Source organism: Lynx canadensis, chromosome A3 (genome assembly GCF_007474595.2).
Source record: "Lynx canadensis isolate LIC74 chromosome A3, mLynCan4.pri.v2, whole genome shotgun sequence".
Lineage (NCBI taxonomy): Eukaryota > Metazoa > Chordata > Mammalia > Carnivora > Felidae > Lynx > Lynx canadensis.
In genome coordinates, this window is record NC_044305.1 from 26614366 (window position 1) to 26631819 (window position 17454).

The window sequence follows — 17454 nt, forward strand, 5'->3', positions numbered from 1 at the left end:
GGACAAGGAGGAGAATGTCAGGAGATATTCTGGCAGACCAACTGGGCTATTGTGAAGACTTTGATCTTTACTCTGAATGAGGTGGGAGGCCTGGGAGGGTTTTGAGCATTGGTTAGCCCTCTGCTTTTAATGGGATAATTCTGGCTACTGTGCTGAAAACAGAGGGAAGGAGAACAGGAATGGAAAAAGGGAAATCAATTAGTAGGCTACTGCATTGTAGTTGTGAGAAATTGGAAACCACCTAAATGTCCATAAGTAGGAAGGCATTTTAATGAACTGGGTATAACATGGGATACTAAGCATCAGTTCAAAAAGAGTTCGATTGATCCGGACTGACAGGGAAGTATTTTTGAGACACATTTTTGGTTAAAAAACAAATTGCTGATTGATAGGAATTCATTCTGAAGCCATTATGGTTTCGTTACATTTATTTTTTTAAGTAAACTCTATCCCCAACGTGGAGCTTCAATTCATTACCCAAGATCAAGAGTCGCATCCTCCACAGACTGAGCCGGCCAGGCCCCCCTGAAACCATTATGTTTTTTAAAAATATGCAAATACAGGGGTGCCTGGGTGACTCAGTCGGTTGAGCGTCCGACTTCAGCTCAGGTCACGATCTCGCGGTCCGTGAGTTCGAGCCCCGCGTCGGGCTCTGGGCTGATGGCTCAGAGCCTGGAGCCTGCTTCCGATTCTGTGTCTCCCTCTCTTTCTGCCCCTCCCCCGTTCATGCTCTGTCTCTCTCTGTCTCAAAAATAAATAAATGTTAAAAAAAATTAAAAAAAAATAAAAATTAAAAAAATTAAAAAAAAATATGCCAATACAGAGAACATACTAGGGGTTGTTAGAGGGGAGGTAGGTGGGGGGGATGGGCTAAGTGGGTGATGGGCATTAAGGAGGGCACTTGTTGGGAGGAGCACTGGGTATTCTATATAAGTGATGAATCACTGGGTTTTACTCCTGAAACCAATACTACACTGTATGTTAACTGACTTGAATTTGAATTAAAAAAAATATGCAAAACAATGCTGTACTTTTTCTGTGGGTGTGTATAAATAATGACCTCTAGCACTTACCTGGCACTTACCATATACCAGGCACTGTTTGAAGTACTTTATACTTATTAACTTATTTCATCCTAATAATAACTCTATGAGGTAGGTAATGTCCTCATTTTCGCCTTATAGATTGAGGAAATTGAGGCTCAGAGAGGGTAGACAGCTTCTCTAAGGTCACACGATTTGAATGTGACAGGCCAGAATTTGAACATAAGAAGTCCAACTCCAGAGGCCAAACACTTAACCGTTGCCCTACATTGCCTCTTCTAAACACAGATGTATGAGCCGCCTGGGTGGCTCAGTTGGTTGGGCATCTAGCTATAGCTCAGGTCATAATCTTGCAGTTTGTGAGTTTGAGCCCCACTTAGGACTCTCTGCTGTTAGCACAGAGCCTGCTTCGGGTCCTCTGTCCCCACCTCTCTCTCTGCCCCTCCCCTGCTTGCCCCCGTCAAAAATAAATAAAAATTTAAAAAATTAAACACAGATGTATATATGACAGAAAGGTATGAAAGAATTCACAACCAACTGACAAATGTGGGAACTTCAGAGGGAAGGAATTAAACTGGATTGTGGACAGAAAGGATAGATAATGTGGGTTTTATCTTTGCTTTAGAAAAGAATGTGGCCATGTATTATTTGTGTGATTTGAATTTATTGTTTTTTATAATGGAAGTATGGTAGGGGAGAGAAGTCTGCGAAGGAGAGAGGAGGAGGAGGAGCCAGTGGGGTGGAAAGTTACTCAGACTCTTCAAACTCTTATTTTTTGAAAGTGAGAGAGAAGAAAAGAACCAACTTCTACCCTTGCCCCTCCCAAATCTGCTCCTTCATTCTGTGCCATTAGATGTCAGTCCCTCCGACATCTGACCAGTGGTCACCAAACCAAAAATCTGTACTTGCCTTCCAGCTTGATGGAGTCCTCCTACTTCGTGGAGAATAGACACCAGCCAGTCATTGGCTATGGGTGGTGACTAACTCTCAAAGACCTCCAGGCAGAGTGGCTACAGTCACCCAAGAACACTTGCCTGGAGAAAGTTGCAAGTGTGAGCCATTGGTGACAGCCATCCAAAGGATCCCTGAGAAGGGGGCACCACTCTGTCTTCCATAGTTCCCATCCACCCAAGCAAAGGGAGCTCTACAGGTGTTTCCTCGTCTTTTTCTTCATGGCTGATGTGGAATTCCTCTTGGGGAAGGATTATAGAGATCTTAGGAATCTGTGATTAAAAACAACAGACTATAGGAAACAACCCAAATGTCCACCAACTGATGAATGGATCCATAAGGGGTGGTAAATCCATGCAAAGGAGTAGTATTTTTTAACAAAATCAATTGTACTGATACATACTACAACACAGATGAACTTGAAACATACAAGTAAAAGGAGCCAGACTCAAAAGGACAAATCGGTATGACTCCATTTATAAGAAATTTCCTGAAGAAGCAAATTCATAAAGACAGAAGGTAGATTGATGGTTGCTAGTGCTGGGGGTGGGGGGGAGGGAGTGACCGCTGATGCAAGGGTTTCTTTTCAATAAGCTCATGTAAAATCAGTGGTAGCCAGGCTCAAGTGGGGCCTTTGTCTTTTGGGAAGAGGAAAGAGAGAGAACCCCTTGAAATTCCATCCTCTTCATTTGTAGTGGCCATTGGCTTGGTCCGTAGGCCAGATACTTCAATATGTGAGATCTTTTCTGTTTAAATAGGTTTTTAAATTACAAAAAAAAAAAAAAAAAAAAAAGCTTATGACAGAGTGGAAGGTATATATAAGGTGCTGTACATCCATGACTTCACTTAATCTTTGCAACAACCTTGCCAGGTAGGTGCAATTATATCCAATTTCCAGATGGAAAAAACGGAGGCTCAAGAGAGGTGACATGAACGGCCCAAGGCCACATACCAGAGTTAAGATTTGCAGCAAGATCCATCTGGGTTCATAAACATACATGAAGTAAAAGTGAAAAAGCCCTATTCCTCTTTACCACACCCCATCACCAATCCCTCTCCCTCAGTTAAAAAATTAGTGTTAAAAGATGACTATGTATCTTTCAGAGATCTTTTCATAAATATAGCAAATCCTCATATCTATATCCTTACATACTTATATTTATGTATTTTTATATTTTTATATGTTTATTTTAATTTCTCATTTTAAAAGTAATGCTTTCTTACTTGTAATATATTTCCTTCCAGTCTTTTTTTTAGTCTAGTTTTTTAAGATTTTGTTAAAAAAATTAGTTATTCTGAGGGAGAAACAGAGTATGCAAGCAGGGGAGGGGCAGAGAGAGAGGGAGAGAGAATCCCAGCACACAGCTTGAAGCAGGGTTCTATCTCACAAACCATGAGATCATGACCTGAGCAGAAATCAAGAGTCAAACACTTAACTGACTGAGCCACCCAGATGCCCCATCCTTCCAGTATTTTTAAAATGGATTGTATGAGATATTGAGTAGGTACAAATACATGTATGTATAAAAAATGAGGCAAAAAATTCTGAATATATATGTACAATTCAATTGAATAAGAACATTTCCATTATCTTTCAAACTTTGAATTGTATCTGATTCCCCAGTTCATCCTGAGCCCACCCCTGTTAATGTGCAATGGCTATCTTGAATTTTGTGATTATTCCTTTACATTTTTAAATAATTTTACCACATAGGTATATATCCCTGTATTAGTTATCTATAGCTACAGTGCAGCTTAAAATTACAAATACTATCTTTATACAGTTTCTTAGGGTCAGAAATTCAGCTTAACAGAGTGGTTCTGGCTCAGGGTCTCAGATGAGGTTGTAGTCAAGCTGTTGGCTATAATCACCTGGAGGCTGGGGCAGGAGGAGTTTCACATGACTGTTGTCAGAAGGTTTCAGTTCCTCACCACACACATGGGCCTCTCTGTACGGCTGCTCACAACATGGCAGCTGGTTACCCCCAGAGTGCGTGATGAGAGAAAGAGATAACCTAGTCTTGGAAGTGACATACCATCACCTCAGCCATTTGCCATCAGTAACATAGAACAGCTCTGATATATTGTGGGAGGGGACTACACAAGGACGTGAATACCAGGAGGGAGGGATCTTTGGGGGTCATCTTGGATGAGGCTGGCTACCACAAATCCTCCGTAGTATGTAGATTAGTTTTTCCTGTTTTCAAACTATGTATAAATGGAATCATACTTCATTATTCTCTTACAATTTTTTTCATGCAACATGTTTCTAAGATTCTTTCATGCTGTATGTAACTAAATCCACTTATTTTCTGATTGTATCATATTACTATGTATAAATATACTACTATTTGTTAAACATTTTGCTATAATGGACACTTGAGTAGTTCCAAATTTTTGCCATTATAAGTAGTACTGCTATAAATATTCTTTTAAATTTTTTTTTAAAATTATCTCTACACCCAACGTGGGGCTCAAACTCACGACCCTGTGATCGAGTCACATGCTCCTCTAACTGAGCCAGCCAGGTATTCCAGATGCTATGAATATTCTTATACTTGAATCAGTACATGTGCAAGGGTTATTTTAGAGCACATATCAAAGAATAGAATTGCTGGGCATCATCAATTCTACTAGGTAGTAATCCATTTTTTTCCCCCAAATTGTTCCATATTCTTGGAACCACACTTGATTTTATTGGATTTTCTCCTTTTTGCCAGTCTGGTGGGTGTGAAATGGTGTCTCACTGAGGTCTTAATTTTCATTTTCCTTGATAACTAGTGAGGTTGAGCATCTTTTCAGATTTACTGACCACTCTGTTCCATTTCTCTTTCGCATCTGTGTAAGGATTTTGTCTTTATCACATTGATTTTCTAGCCTTTCTCCTATGCATGGTATTTAGAGATGAGATTGTATCACATATCTAATTTTGTGTACTTAAAAAAAATTTTTTTTTAATGTTTTATTTATTTTTGAGATAGAGAGGGCACAACCAAGGGGGGGACAGAGAGAGAAGGGGACAGAAGATCTGAAGCAGACTCTGTGCTGAGAGCAGCAAGCCCCATGCGGGGCTCAAACTCACAAACTGCAAGATCATGACCTGAGCTGAAGTTGGATGTTCAACTGACTGAGCCATCCAAGAGCCCCTAATTTTGTATACTTTTCACTTAACATTACACCACAAGCATTACTTCATCATCTAAATCTCAGCAAACATGTTTTTATTTTATTTTATTTTATTTTTATTTTTTTTTTTAAATTTTTTTTTCAACATTTATTTATTTTTTTGGGACAGAGAGAGACAGAGCATGAACGGGGGAGGGGCAGAGAGAGAGGGAGACACAGAATCGGAAACAGGCTCCAGGCTCTGAGCCATCAGCCCAGAGCCCGACGCGGGGCTCGAACTCACGGACCGCGAGATCGTGACCTGGCTGAAGTCGGACGCTTAACCGACTGCACCACCCAGGCGCCCCAACATGTTTTTAAAAACATGTTTTCCAGGGAGCTTTGATGGCTTAGTGGCTTAAGTGTCTGACTTTGGCTCAGGTTATGATCTCATAGTTTGTGGGTTCAAGCCCTGCGTGCAGCTGTGTGCCGACAGCTCTGAGCCTGAAGCCTGCTAAGGGTTCTGTGTCTCCCTCTCTCTCTGCCCCTCCCCTGTTCGCACTCTGTTTTTCTCTCTCTCTCAAAAATAAATAAACATTTAAAAAATTAAAAAATTAATTAAAAAAACAGTTTTCCAATTAAAACAATGTAGTCATGTTAGATAACACAGAAAAGTATTTAAAAAAAAAAAGAGAATCACCCATAATTTGACTACTCAACAATAACTACCTTTCGAACTCTGGTATAATTCCTTCTACTACATCTTGCATGTAACATATATTTTTATAAATCACAATTTTTGTAATTTTTAAGTGTTATGTTTGGAGCCTTTTCCCACTAATATTAAATATACCTCAGTTAACAATCTTAATGTGGGAATTTAACCCATGCAAACCGTCACCCTATTTATTGCCCTTCTTAGTTTTAATGTTTCTCTCTGGTGTTATAAATAACCTTGCACAAACATCTCTGTGGATAAATCTTTGGATGCATTTCATTTCTTAAATTCAATTCCAATCAAAGATCATTTCTCAATGATCTTCCCAGACTGGTGTTTAAGGCTTTTGGTAAATATTGCAAAATTCCCTTCCCAAAAGGCTCTATCCATCTTTCCAAAATATAAATCTCTTCACGTCCTTTCCTGGCTGGCTCCTCCAGTGTCTATGCAGTGAACACGCATTTACACATTTACATTCAGTCTCTGCTACCACCACTCCCTTCTCAGCCATCCCAATTTATTTCTAGAACACATCATTGATTCTCAGGTTTGACCTCCATGCCTTTGCTCAGGCAGTGCCTGCTGCCTAAAATGCCCCTTACCTCCCTTCTCTTCCAGGCAAAATCCTTTTCTCCTTTTAAGGACCAGTTCAATAAAGCCCATGTCTCTGGGCTGGGTTGATCTGCCCTCTGCTGGACCCCCAAAGCACATCATAGACTTCCATGATGATAATTTTCATATGGACACTGAAGGTTTCAAAAAGGAAAGCAGATCACATCCTGCCCCAGTTTAAAACTCTCCCATTGAACACAATAGAAAGTTCAGAAATTGGCCCCATACACTTGGGAATGTAGATTATGATAATACAGACATATCAAATGAGTTGGGAAAAGATGATAGTCATGGGGTAACTGGGTAGTTATTTGGAAAAAAAAATTGTGGATTCCTGCCTCACAGCCTATATAGCAAAGTGACTTTATGATGGCACAGGATTGAAATATAAAATATGAAGCCAAGTAAAAGCTAGATGAGTACAGATAATTTTTTTTCTAATATTGAATTGAAGAAAGTCTTCCTAAGAATGACATAGAACCTGGAAGCCACAAAGGAAAAGACTGATATATTAAAATACATACGAAGTAAAAGTTTGTCCATGGTAATAAATAAACTGGAAAAATATTTACAGCTTAGACGTAGAAAAAAAAGGATAAAACTTCCTATAAATCAATGAGACAAAGCTCAATGGAAAGACCAACTGAAAAAAAGGGCAAATGAAATGAATAGAGAATTCACCACAACAAACTCCCCCCAGAAGAAGACTCATCAATACGAAAAACTGCTCGACTTCACTCTTGGTGAAAAAATAAAAAGAAGAAAGAAAAATAAAAGTGCCTCTTCGTTTTTATCTATCTCAGTGGCCACACACTGCAGTTCAGGATGTGAGGACAAGGCACTCTCATATTTCACTGACAGGAGAGGACAAACTGGTACAACTGATGGGAGAGGACTTTGCCAATATCCATTATAACAAAACAAAAACAAGTTTGTGTACTCACTTACTGGCATTCTACTTCCAGGAATGTACCTAACATAAACTCCCACATACGCAAAATAACGAATGGATGAGTTATAGTATTGTTTGTAATAAGAAGGGAATGGAAACTACCCAAATGTACCCAAAGAGAATATTAGGCAAGTAAATTAAGGCAGGTATTTATATAAAGTTGTGTGCGGGGCGCCTGGGTGGCGCAGTCGGTTAAGCGTCCGATTTCAGCCAGGTCACGATCTCGCGGTCCGTGAGTTCGAGCCCCGCGTCAGGCTCCGGGCTGATGGCTCGGAGCCTGGAGCCTGTTTCCGATTCTGTGTCTCCCTCTCTCTCTGCCCCTCCCCCGTTCATGCTCTGTCTCTCTCTGTCCCAAAAATAAATAAACATTGAAAAAAAAAAATTATATAAAGTTGTGTGTTAATTTTAAAAATTGAGGCAGGGGCGCCTGGGTGGCTCAGTCGGTTAAGCGGCTGACTTCGGCTCAGGTCATGATCTCGCCGTCTGTGAGTTCGAGCCCCACGTCGGGCTCTGTGCTGACAGCTCAGAGCCTGGAGCCTGTTTCAGATTCTGTGTCTCCCTCTCTCTGACCCTTCCCTGTTCATGCTCTGTCTCTCCCTGCCTCAAAAATAAATAAAATGTTAAAAAAAATTTTTTTTAAAAATCAAGGCAGACCAAGGGCGCCTGGGTGGCGCAGTCGGTTAGGCGTCTGACTTCAGCCAGGTCACGATCTCGCGGTCCGCGAGTTCGAGCCCCGTGTGGGGCTCTGGGCTGATGGCTCAGAGCCTGGAGCCTGTTTCCGATTCTGTGTCTCCCTCTCTCTCTGCCCCTCCCCCGTTCATGCTCTGTCTCTCTCTGTCCCAAAAAATGAATAAACGTTGAAAAAAAAAATTAAAAAAAAAAAAAATCAAGGCAGACCAAAAATGTAGAGCTCAGCCAGAAGAGCAAGATGTAGAAGTGTCTATAGCAAGCTAGCATTTGTGTAAAAAATCTGTACACATAATTTGCTTGTGAATACAGTGACCATCTCTGAAAGACTACAGAAGAAAGTGATTGATGTGGGGGGAACTGTGGATTGGAAAGCAGACGTGGGAAGAGGACTTACTTTTCTCATTCTATGCTCTCTGGATATTTTTATTTTTTAAAAGGAGTTTTTTTAGTTTATTTATTTATTTTGAGAGAGAGAGAGAGGGAGGGGCAGTGAGAGAGAGAGAGAGAGACAGAGGGAGAGAGAGAGAATCCCAAGCAGGCTCTGCGCTGTCAGCGCCGAGCCTGATGTGGGGCTTGATCCCACAAACCCTGAGGTCATGACCTGAGCCGAAATGAAGAGTTGGTTGCTTAACCAACTCAGCCACCCAGGAGCCCTTTGTATATTTCTAATCTTCAGTGTTCCCGTATACCTATTTTTAATTAATTAATTTAACATAAAACACCTCTCAATGTTTAGACTCAAGTCTAACTCACTTCTATGGTCAACTTTCCAACCTCCTGCCATGCCACATTTCCCCTCCCTCAACTTGCTTCTCCAGTTTCTGAAACATGTCAACATCTTCCGGTTCTGAAGAACATTCTGCATTAAGCTGTTCCCTCTACCGAGGTTGCTGTTCTCTAGTTTCTCACCATGGGTCAGCATTTTCTTATATTTTAAGTCTTGGGTTCTAGGTCTCTTTTCCAAGAGGCCACCCCTGGCCATCCCACATAAGCAATTGTTGAACAAATGCCTCTCTCACTGGTCTGGCACGGCAGGGTTTACATCCCTGGGTACCCAGTCTAAAGCAGCACACTCCCTTCACTCTATGACAATAACCTGATTTACTTCTTTCATAGCACTAGTCACTATTTGAAATTTCCTTGTTTGTGTATTTTCTTAGTTGTTTACTGTCTCCAGCTCAAGGGTTTAAGTCTTCATGAAAGCGGGGATCATGTCTTGTCTTGTTTCTATCTTCAGCAACCCAAATGATAAACATTTGTTGAATACATTTATGCAGCATATACTATGGACCACACACTGTGCTACAGATTTTACAAACAACAACTCTTTCAATCCTCACAATAACTCAGTGAGGGAGGTTGTGTTTTCACCTATTTTACAGTTAAGGAAATTGAGGCACAGAGCAGTTGAATAACTTCCCCAGCTGACAGAGTTGGAATCCCAGACACAACGTTCTTAGTTATAACGCGACGCTTTTTAGATATGTAAACACAGATAGAGGACACTGACTAAATGAACGCACCGAAACGTTGACTTTTTTGTGTTTTTTTTTTTTGCGTCTCCATATTCCCCAGATCTGCCGCAAGGGGGCGCTCCCTCCCAGGTCTTGACGCCAGTCCTCAAGGCGCGCACTCCCTTTGCGTCTCGGGCTCGCGCGCGCTGCCGCGGCACCGGAAGTGACTGAGCTTGCAAGTTCCCCCGGTCTCTTCAGGGGAAACTGAGGCCGGCTCGTTCGGAAGAGACAGCACGAGCCGTCAGCCAGGTAGGCCGGCCCGGGTCCGCAGCGCGGAACTTGGCTACGAAGAGCCCTCGCGTCTGGAAACTACCTGGCCGATGAAGGGGGGACGTGGCCCCCCACGGCTCGCGGGGCTCGCAGGTGAGAGCACCGCCTCCCCTGTGCGTGGCAGGCGCTGCGCCCAATGGGAGCCCTCGCCGTCCCGCTTCCGTGCCGACTGGACTTACTGATTGGCTACGCCGGGGCGGACCGCCGGGGGCGAGACCCCTCCTTCTTGAAAGGGCTAGGGGGCGCCCCTGAGGGAGAGCGGTTGCCTGGCAACGGGGCGGTGGCCCGGCGGGTACCCGGCCTAGCGCGCGGGAGAAGCCACCAGGCCGCAGCCCACCCGCCCCGGGCTCCGGAGACGTGCAGCCCCCGGCCCCCAAGGCCTCCCGGGGGCGCCAGGAAGCCACCTTGGGCCTGTCCTCAGGAAAACGTGGTCTCAGCTGGGCGGGGGGTGGGGGGGAGACGTTCGAGCAGGCCTCAGGCCCTCTCCCTGACCTGAGGAGAGGCCCGGAGCCTCACCCTCACCCCCTCTTTGTGCAGGGCGCCGGCGGCCATTGTGTCCGTGCGGGGAATGGAGGACCCGGCAATCCCCCACCACCGCCGCTACGTCCAGGGCCTTTGGGGAATTCAAAGAAAATCGGCGGTGTTTCTGGGGGGTCCCCGGCCGTCAGCCTCCCGGAAAGGCCCGGGGATGGCCTTTCCGAAGTCAGACCGCAGATCCGAGGCAGTTTCCCCCTCCTTCTGTCCCTTCTCGAAACCTTGAACCCCATTGAGAAGTACCTTCAGGGTTTCGGAAGCCTTACCCCGGGCTGGTACTTAAATAGAAACGACAACAACAACAAAAAACCTAAACCCCACACCAGCCACCTCCGGGAGAGTTCTCCTGGCTCCCAGTAGGAGGCGGAGAGCCAAGGGGCGTGCAAGAGCGAGGGGGCTGGGCTCTCGGGTGGCAGGAGGCCGCTGCCGAGTGGCCGCCCTCGATCCGGGCGATGGAGGAGGAAGCAAGCGAGGGGGCCGGTTCCTGAGCTTCGTAATTCCTGTATCGCCTTCTGGGCTCCCAGCCTGCCGGGTCGCATGATCCCTCCGGCCAGAGCTCCTTTTTTTGCCAGCCGCCGTGAGGCCGGCTGAGTTGCCGGCATCCCGGCTGCCACCTCTTCTCCCGACCTATGTTACAAAAGATCTTCCGGGGGTTGCACCTGCCTGCGGTCGCCTGAGACGGATTTGAATGTAGGTGGTGCGGGGGTGGGGATGGGGGGCAGACTGCCCGTGCGGGTGACTTTCTGAGGAAGGCATTTCGGAGAAAAAGGGGTGGCTGGAGTAAAAAAAAAAAAAAAAAACAAGCCTGTGTGATGATTCAGAAAGAGCCCACTGGTGCTTTCAATTTGACTTCATTGAAGTCTCCTGGAAGCTAGACCCAGACCTTCCTAAGAGCCACAAAGAAACCAGTTCTGGTACCTCCAGGGGGAATGGGATATTGTAGGGTAAATGGCATGCATATTAATTTTTTTTTTTTTTTTCCTGAAGCTCTTTTTCTTCCATCAGAACCTTATCTTGGCTTTGGATCTCAGAAGAGAACCACCAAGCAGAGACCAGACTCAGTGAGTGAGCAGGTGTTTTGGACAATGGACTGGTCGAGCCCATCCCTATTATAAAAATGTCTCAGAGCAACCGGGAGCTGGTGGTTGACTTTCTCTCCTACAAGCTTTCCCAGAAAGGATACAGCTGGAGTCAGTTTAGTGATGTGGAAGAGAACAGAACTGAGGCCCCAGAAGGGACTGAATCAGAGATGGAGACCCCCAGTGCCATCAATGGCAACCCATCCTGGCACTTGGCGGACAGCCCTGCGGTGAATGGAGCCACTGGCCACAGCAGCAGCTTGGATGCCCGGGAGGTGATCCCCATGGCAGCGGTGAAGCAGGCGCTGAGGGAGGCCGGGGATGAGTTTGAACTGAGGTACCGGCGGGCATTCAGCGACCTGACATCCCAGCTTCACATCACCCCAGGGACAGCATATCAGAGCTTTGAGCAGGTAGTGAATGAACTCTTCCGGGATGGGGTGAACTGGGGTCGCATTGTGGCCTTTTTCTCCTTCGGTGGGGCACTGTGCGTGGAAAGCGTAGACAAGGAGATGCAGGTATTGGTGAGTCGGATCGCAACTTGGATGGCCACTTACCTGAACGACCACCTAGAGCCTTGGATCCAGGAGAACGGCGGCTGGGTAAGGACCACGCCCCTTGTGTGTCCCTTTCTCTTGGCTTCTGGTCAGAGAGATCCCTAACAGCTTCTCCCCTGCTTCTCCATGCTGTTGTGCCGGGTGATTATTGGAGGTATTGTTTGTTAAGGAGATGTGACCGGCCTCCTTGCACCACAAGAGGTTAGCTGTTCTCAAATACAGATGACCTAGATCTTGAAGGACCAGGCAGCTTTCATTCCGGTCACCCTCACGGCCCCGCTCTTTCATACTTGTGTTCCAGTTTCCCAGCGGAAGAAAACAGCCTGTGTGTTTATTTGGCCCCAAATCTTTGCGAGTGGGAAGTGAGTCCAGTCAGTGCTCCCCTCACCACAGAAAGGGCTGCTGAGTGTAATGCCTGTGAGCCCCTCCATTCTTACTCCCCCCCGGGATGTCAGTCCTGTCCTGGGCTTCCCTCCCACAACTCAAGTTCCCCTTTATTTCAGAGTTTGCATACATGTTCCTCTCCTCTCAGAACAGGGCACGGCCAGGCAGAAGTTCCCACTGGCTTGGATGGCTGAGGATGGTCAGATTCTAGGGCAATGTAAGCTGTGCCAGTGGGCTGGCCCTGTTTGCGCTGCTCCCCTATGTTCCTTTGCTCCCAAGTGTGTAACTTTCTGCATAGCTGGCCTGTTTGCCGAGCTCTTGCTGTATCACGCATTAAGCCCGGGGACTTTGCACCTCGCTGCCTGGGGTCGGTTGGGGAGCTCCAGCTGTTATGCCTGTTGCTTTCCGGCCAGGGCCCTGGGGCCTCTTCATGGATCACTGTGTGCTGGCAAAGCGAGAACCCGGTCTTTGGGACATTGAGATTCAGTGACAGACTTCGGGAACAGACTGACCTAGGCTTCAGTGCCAGCCCGGTCACTTAACCAGCTGTGTGACCTTGGACAGGCCAGTTTACCTTGAGCCTCGGTTTCTTCCACTAAAAAAACGTGGCAAGCCCTCTTCGCCTTGTAGGATATTGTAAATCTCGGAGCTAATGTGCGCAGTGACTGGCACCAGCAAGTTTCCATAGTAGTAGTTGTTACTGGTTCCAGACGCACTTTCTAGGCCCAGGAGTCATGCCTCATTCCTTTCTTAGGGAGGAAGAATTCTCTTGCCCATCACCAAATTAGGAGGAGACAGTGGTGAGAGGTTCTTTACCAATGGTCATTATAGGCAGTTTTTGCTCTTCCACAGTGAGATGGGTCCTAATTTCCTTGCTTCTGTCCCTGCGTAGGGGAGGTGCAGGGCTTATGAGAGGTATTTGGTCCCCTCAGAATACCCAGAAAATTGAGCAGGCTTTGGGAAATAAGTCATCTATTGAAGGAGCTGAGGTGGAAGGGGCCTTGCACCCGGGGACTCTGGAATGTCAAGAATGCAAATTATCCATAGGCTGGGCCTAGGGCGTGGCACTTCAGTTTACCTCTGAGCAAGAGACCTCCTAGTTTGCCCTGGAACCCTTCCCCCGTCTTATTTCCCATTTCTTTGCAACTTCATTAACTCTTCCTGCTGCTAGTTCTTGTAAAATACAAAGGGGTCAAGTCAGTAGAGGTCAGATGACTGGGGTGGGGTTGGGGAGGTAAAGGTGGAAAGCTCTCCAGCTAAGGCCGACCAGACTTGAAAGCCATTCTGTAAATGAACTCCCTGGGGGGATAAATGATTAAATAGTTCCTGTTGGTTTGTGTGATGACCTCGCCGTTCCCTCCTGCTTTGATTCTCTTTGGGGGCAAATATTTGTTCAGCTGATTCCAGGAGGGATGGGATTCCAGCGCTTTAGACACACCCTCTGAGGCATCTCCTAGTAGACTTGGGCCTTATGCCCACCTTGCCCAACTATTGTCTTTGGCCAGTGGTGCTAATACCAGGTGGGTTGTTGCCAGCTATTAACAAAAGACAGTCTGGGAGAGGAGCCTGTTCCGTCGGCCAGCCTCTGCAGAGGGCTACGTGGATCAGAGAATTGCCAGTTGCCCAGTATTGTACGTAGAAAGAGGTTTTAGACACAGCATAGGGTGAGTTCATCAGATCGCCGCCCCTGGATTGAAATTCCATCTTCTGTCTCTTTGCTCAAGGATTTTCAGAGCCCGTTAGACAACATACCATATGTTACTTCCTCTTGGTGAACAGAGGGGTTGTGTGCAGAAGAGCAAGTTATGTCAGCACCATTTCTCAGCACACATGCTCCCTGAGGCCAGGACATAAAGAACATTTGGCTGGGGATCCTTTGGATAGAAGCTACCCACCCATCCTGTTTGAGCTGCACAGACTGGCTGCTGCAGTGGCATCTCAAAACCTTCCTGGAGGCTGTGGTGGATCCACGAGTGTAGGACTTCTGGGCCATTACCACCTTGGGGTATGCTCTAAATTTAGCATCCCTACCGGAAAGGGGAAGGAAATGAACCTTTATGGAGTACATCTTATGTGTGAGGCATTGTGTTGGGTCTTTTATTTACGCAACCAAAATTTATTGAGCATCTACCATGAGGCAGGCACTGTGCTGGCCATAAGCTGCACGTGGTATCTTCCCTCGTGGAAATGACATGCTGTTTCATAGAACCCACACAATAACTTTCCAAGGTAGGGGGGTTTATTCCCAGTTGACATGTGAAACTCCTGATAGCTAAATGACTGGCTCCAGGTATCCCTCAACCAGTTAAGTGACTGAGTGAGAGTTTATACCTAGGTCAGCTTGACTCCAAAGCTTGAAGTCTTTTCCATCCCATATCAGGTTGTCCTGGGAGTAACAAAGTGACCCAGACATGCTGGCACAGAAAGCCAGAGATGCAGTAAGGCCAAACAAAACATGCGTGTGGAGGTACTCACTCTGGTCTGTGATGCTGGCATTGTGCAGGTAGAACAGTGCCTTTGTTGGCCATAGCAGGTCCCAGGTAGTCTGATTCTGGCACTGGTAAAACTCAAGTGGGCATTAAAGGTTTTGCCTAGCCAGAGTGACCTTCTTGTTAGTTTTTTCATTGTTAAACCCTCTCAGGCTTAGATAAGAATCATGTGCATGTGGGGAGAAGGTGGCCTGCTTCAGATCTGTCTACTTAATTGTGGGTGGGTTCCAAGGACTGGAATTTCGGTCACAGCCACACCACGGCCTTACTGGAGTCACATGGCAAGATGCTGAACCTGTTTGTCTCTGTTGTCCATCCATCTCTCTCACCTGTAGAATAGAATAATGATAGCCACCTGCCATAGCTTGACTCTAGTAAAGGATCTAGAACAAAAGCCCTTCCTGGGCTTTAATTGTAGGGTGGAAGAAGCACCTCTTTAATGAGTGGGCTCTCTTCCTCAGAAAACTGAACTTTGGCCTCAGAGTTTCTCAAGAAACAAAGCCAGCTCCTGAGATAATCATCTAGATTGGAATATAATGTGACCTTCTCTGTAGGACAGAGTGTTTCTGGGGCTTTCAATGGGAATGTGGACAGCTTTAGGGTGAGGACCCAGGTAGACTTGGCCATTTTGGGATCGCTGTGCCTGGGAAACCCCTAAGCCTGATGGAAATACCATTGCTGAGAGCAATGAACAGTGTGTGGGGAGAGGAAGCGTAATTTGGCCTTTCCCAGGTTGCATGGCTCTGTGGTCTTCTAGTTTCTATAGGTTTCTTCTTGCCTATTCTGGCTTCTTTGGCATGGGTATATGCTTAGCTGAAGCACCTCAGTGACCTTTGCAGATCTCAGCAGCTGTTGGCAGTTCTGCGGTTTTCTTGGGGAAACCCCATTAGAAACCCCAAACGTGGAAATTTTTAGTAATCTCATTCAGGTCCCAAAGTGAGGTAGAAATGTCTCAGGGACTCCACCTCAAAACACCCAGTTCTCCTGGATGTACATTTGACATTGCTTTTAAAATTCTGTCACCATCACAGAATTTTCCAGACTTCCTGGGACTAATTTCCCCAGTAGCCCCATGGAGCCCTTCAGCCTCTGCTAGAAAATTACCCAGGTGTTTTTTCAGGGGGTCTTGACAGAACCCAGAAGATTTTCTTTTCTTTTGTGTGGACAATCACCACATTTGTTTGGGCTGCAGGAAGCAGCGGTTGTCAGCTGTCCTTTCCCCAGCAGGTATCTGTCCTGAGACCGATGGACTTCAGCAATTTTGAGTACCCACAGCCTTCCATCATGGGGCTTTCTTTCAGCAACCATGGTCTTGTCTGGGTTTAGCCTGGATAGATTTAGGGGTAATTCCCAGTGAGCTGCTCTTCGACAGAAGCATAATCTCCTACTACCTTAATTAGCAGGGCCCTGTCCCCACCCCCAACTTCCAACCTAATTCCACAGAGTCCTCCCTCGGGACTCCCTCTTTTTTCTTTGAAGGAGTCACTCTGCTCCTGGAGCCACTTCTCTTCTGTCCCTATAGCCGACAGTCTGTCTTCCCCGTTCCCAGTTGGCAGACCTGAGTCAGACAATCCCACTGGGTCTTTTTGTTTAGCCTGGGGAAGAGAAGACTCAGGAGAATATGATCACCAGTTTCAAATATCTGGGAAGAGGGCCTAAGCCTTTTTTTATTGGTAAAATACCCAGCAGAACTCGAATAAATGAGAGAAAAAAACAGTGGTAGTATTAAATGAGTGTAAAGAAGACATTTCTAACACGATCATATCTCTGCCAGATTTAGGGGTTTTCCTGAAGGTCAAGTCTGCATCTTGCCCAGAGGTCTTGGGCATAGCAGGCACGTAATGAAAGAGATGCCCACTAAATTTCTGAAGAAACACAGCTATCAAGCCAGAAACCAGAATAATAGTAATGGAAACTCCTTTACCTGATGGTTCAGTCATTGATTCAAACAGTGTTTATTGAGCTTCTATGCACAGGCTGTCCTAGGTACTAGGGGTACTGCCTTAAGTAAAATGAAGTTTTGCCCTTGTGATGCTCACATTCTAGTGGGGAGAGACGGACAACAAACATACAGTTATGCGTATATAACATATCAAGTGAGAGTAAGCGCTGTGAAGAAAATAAAGCAGGTTGAAGTATAGGGCATGCCTAGCAAGGGAGGTGGGGCTGCAGTTTTAAGAGTGGTTAGGGAAGGCCTCACCAAAAAGTAATATTTGAGCCCAAACCTGAAGAATGTGGCAGGAGAAGAACTAGCAAGAGGGAGAGTGGTTGGGATTGAAGGGGGAGAGGTGGCCAAAAGCCAGATTGCACAGGGCATTACAGGCCACGATGAGGACTTGGCTGTGGTTGAATGAGTGAGAGACCAGAAAAAAGTTTGGAGCATGGGCAAAGTGATCTGAATTCTGCAAGGGCTGCAGCCAGGAACCCTGTGATGAGGTTGGTGCAACTGCCAGGTTAGAAAGAATAGTGGTTTGGATCAGGAGACGGAAGTGGGAGTTGTAAGAAGGGACTAAGAGCATATGGCCAAGCTTGCACATGGCATGTTGATGGAGGCCA

At 45.9% G+C, this 17454-nt stretch overlaps 1 protein-coding gene across 4 annotated transcripts in view; it reads left to right on the top strand.

Moving 5' to 3' along the window:
• Window positions 1–9718: 9718 nt before the first annotated feature.
• Window positions 9719–17454, top strand: part of BCL2L1 (BCL2 like 1) — a 49063-nt gene continuing 41327 nt past the window's right edge. Inside the window, exons 1-2 of one of the 4 annotated variants that reach the window (XM_032592588.1) lie at window positions 9719–9834; window positions 11377–12070. In XM_032592588.1, coding sequence (XP_032448479.1) covers window positions 11507–12070 — 564 coding nt within the window. In that variant the 5' untranslated portion in view covers window positions 9719–9834; window positions 11377–11506. Of the gene's footprint in view, window positions 9949–10163; window positions 11080–11376; window positions 12071–17454 lie in introns of those variants that run through there. The other 3 variants (XM_030309850.2, XM_030309851.1, XM_030309849.1) reach the window with 3 other exon arrangements.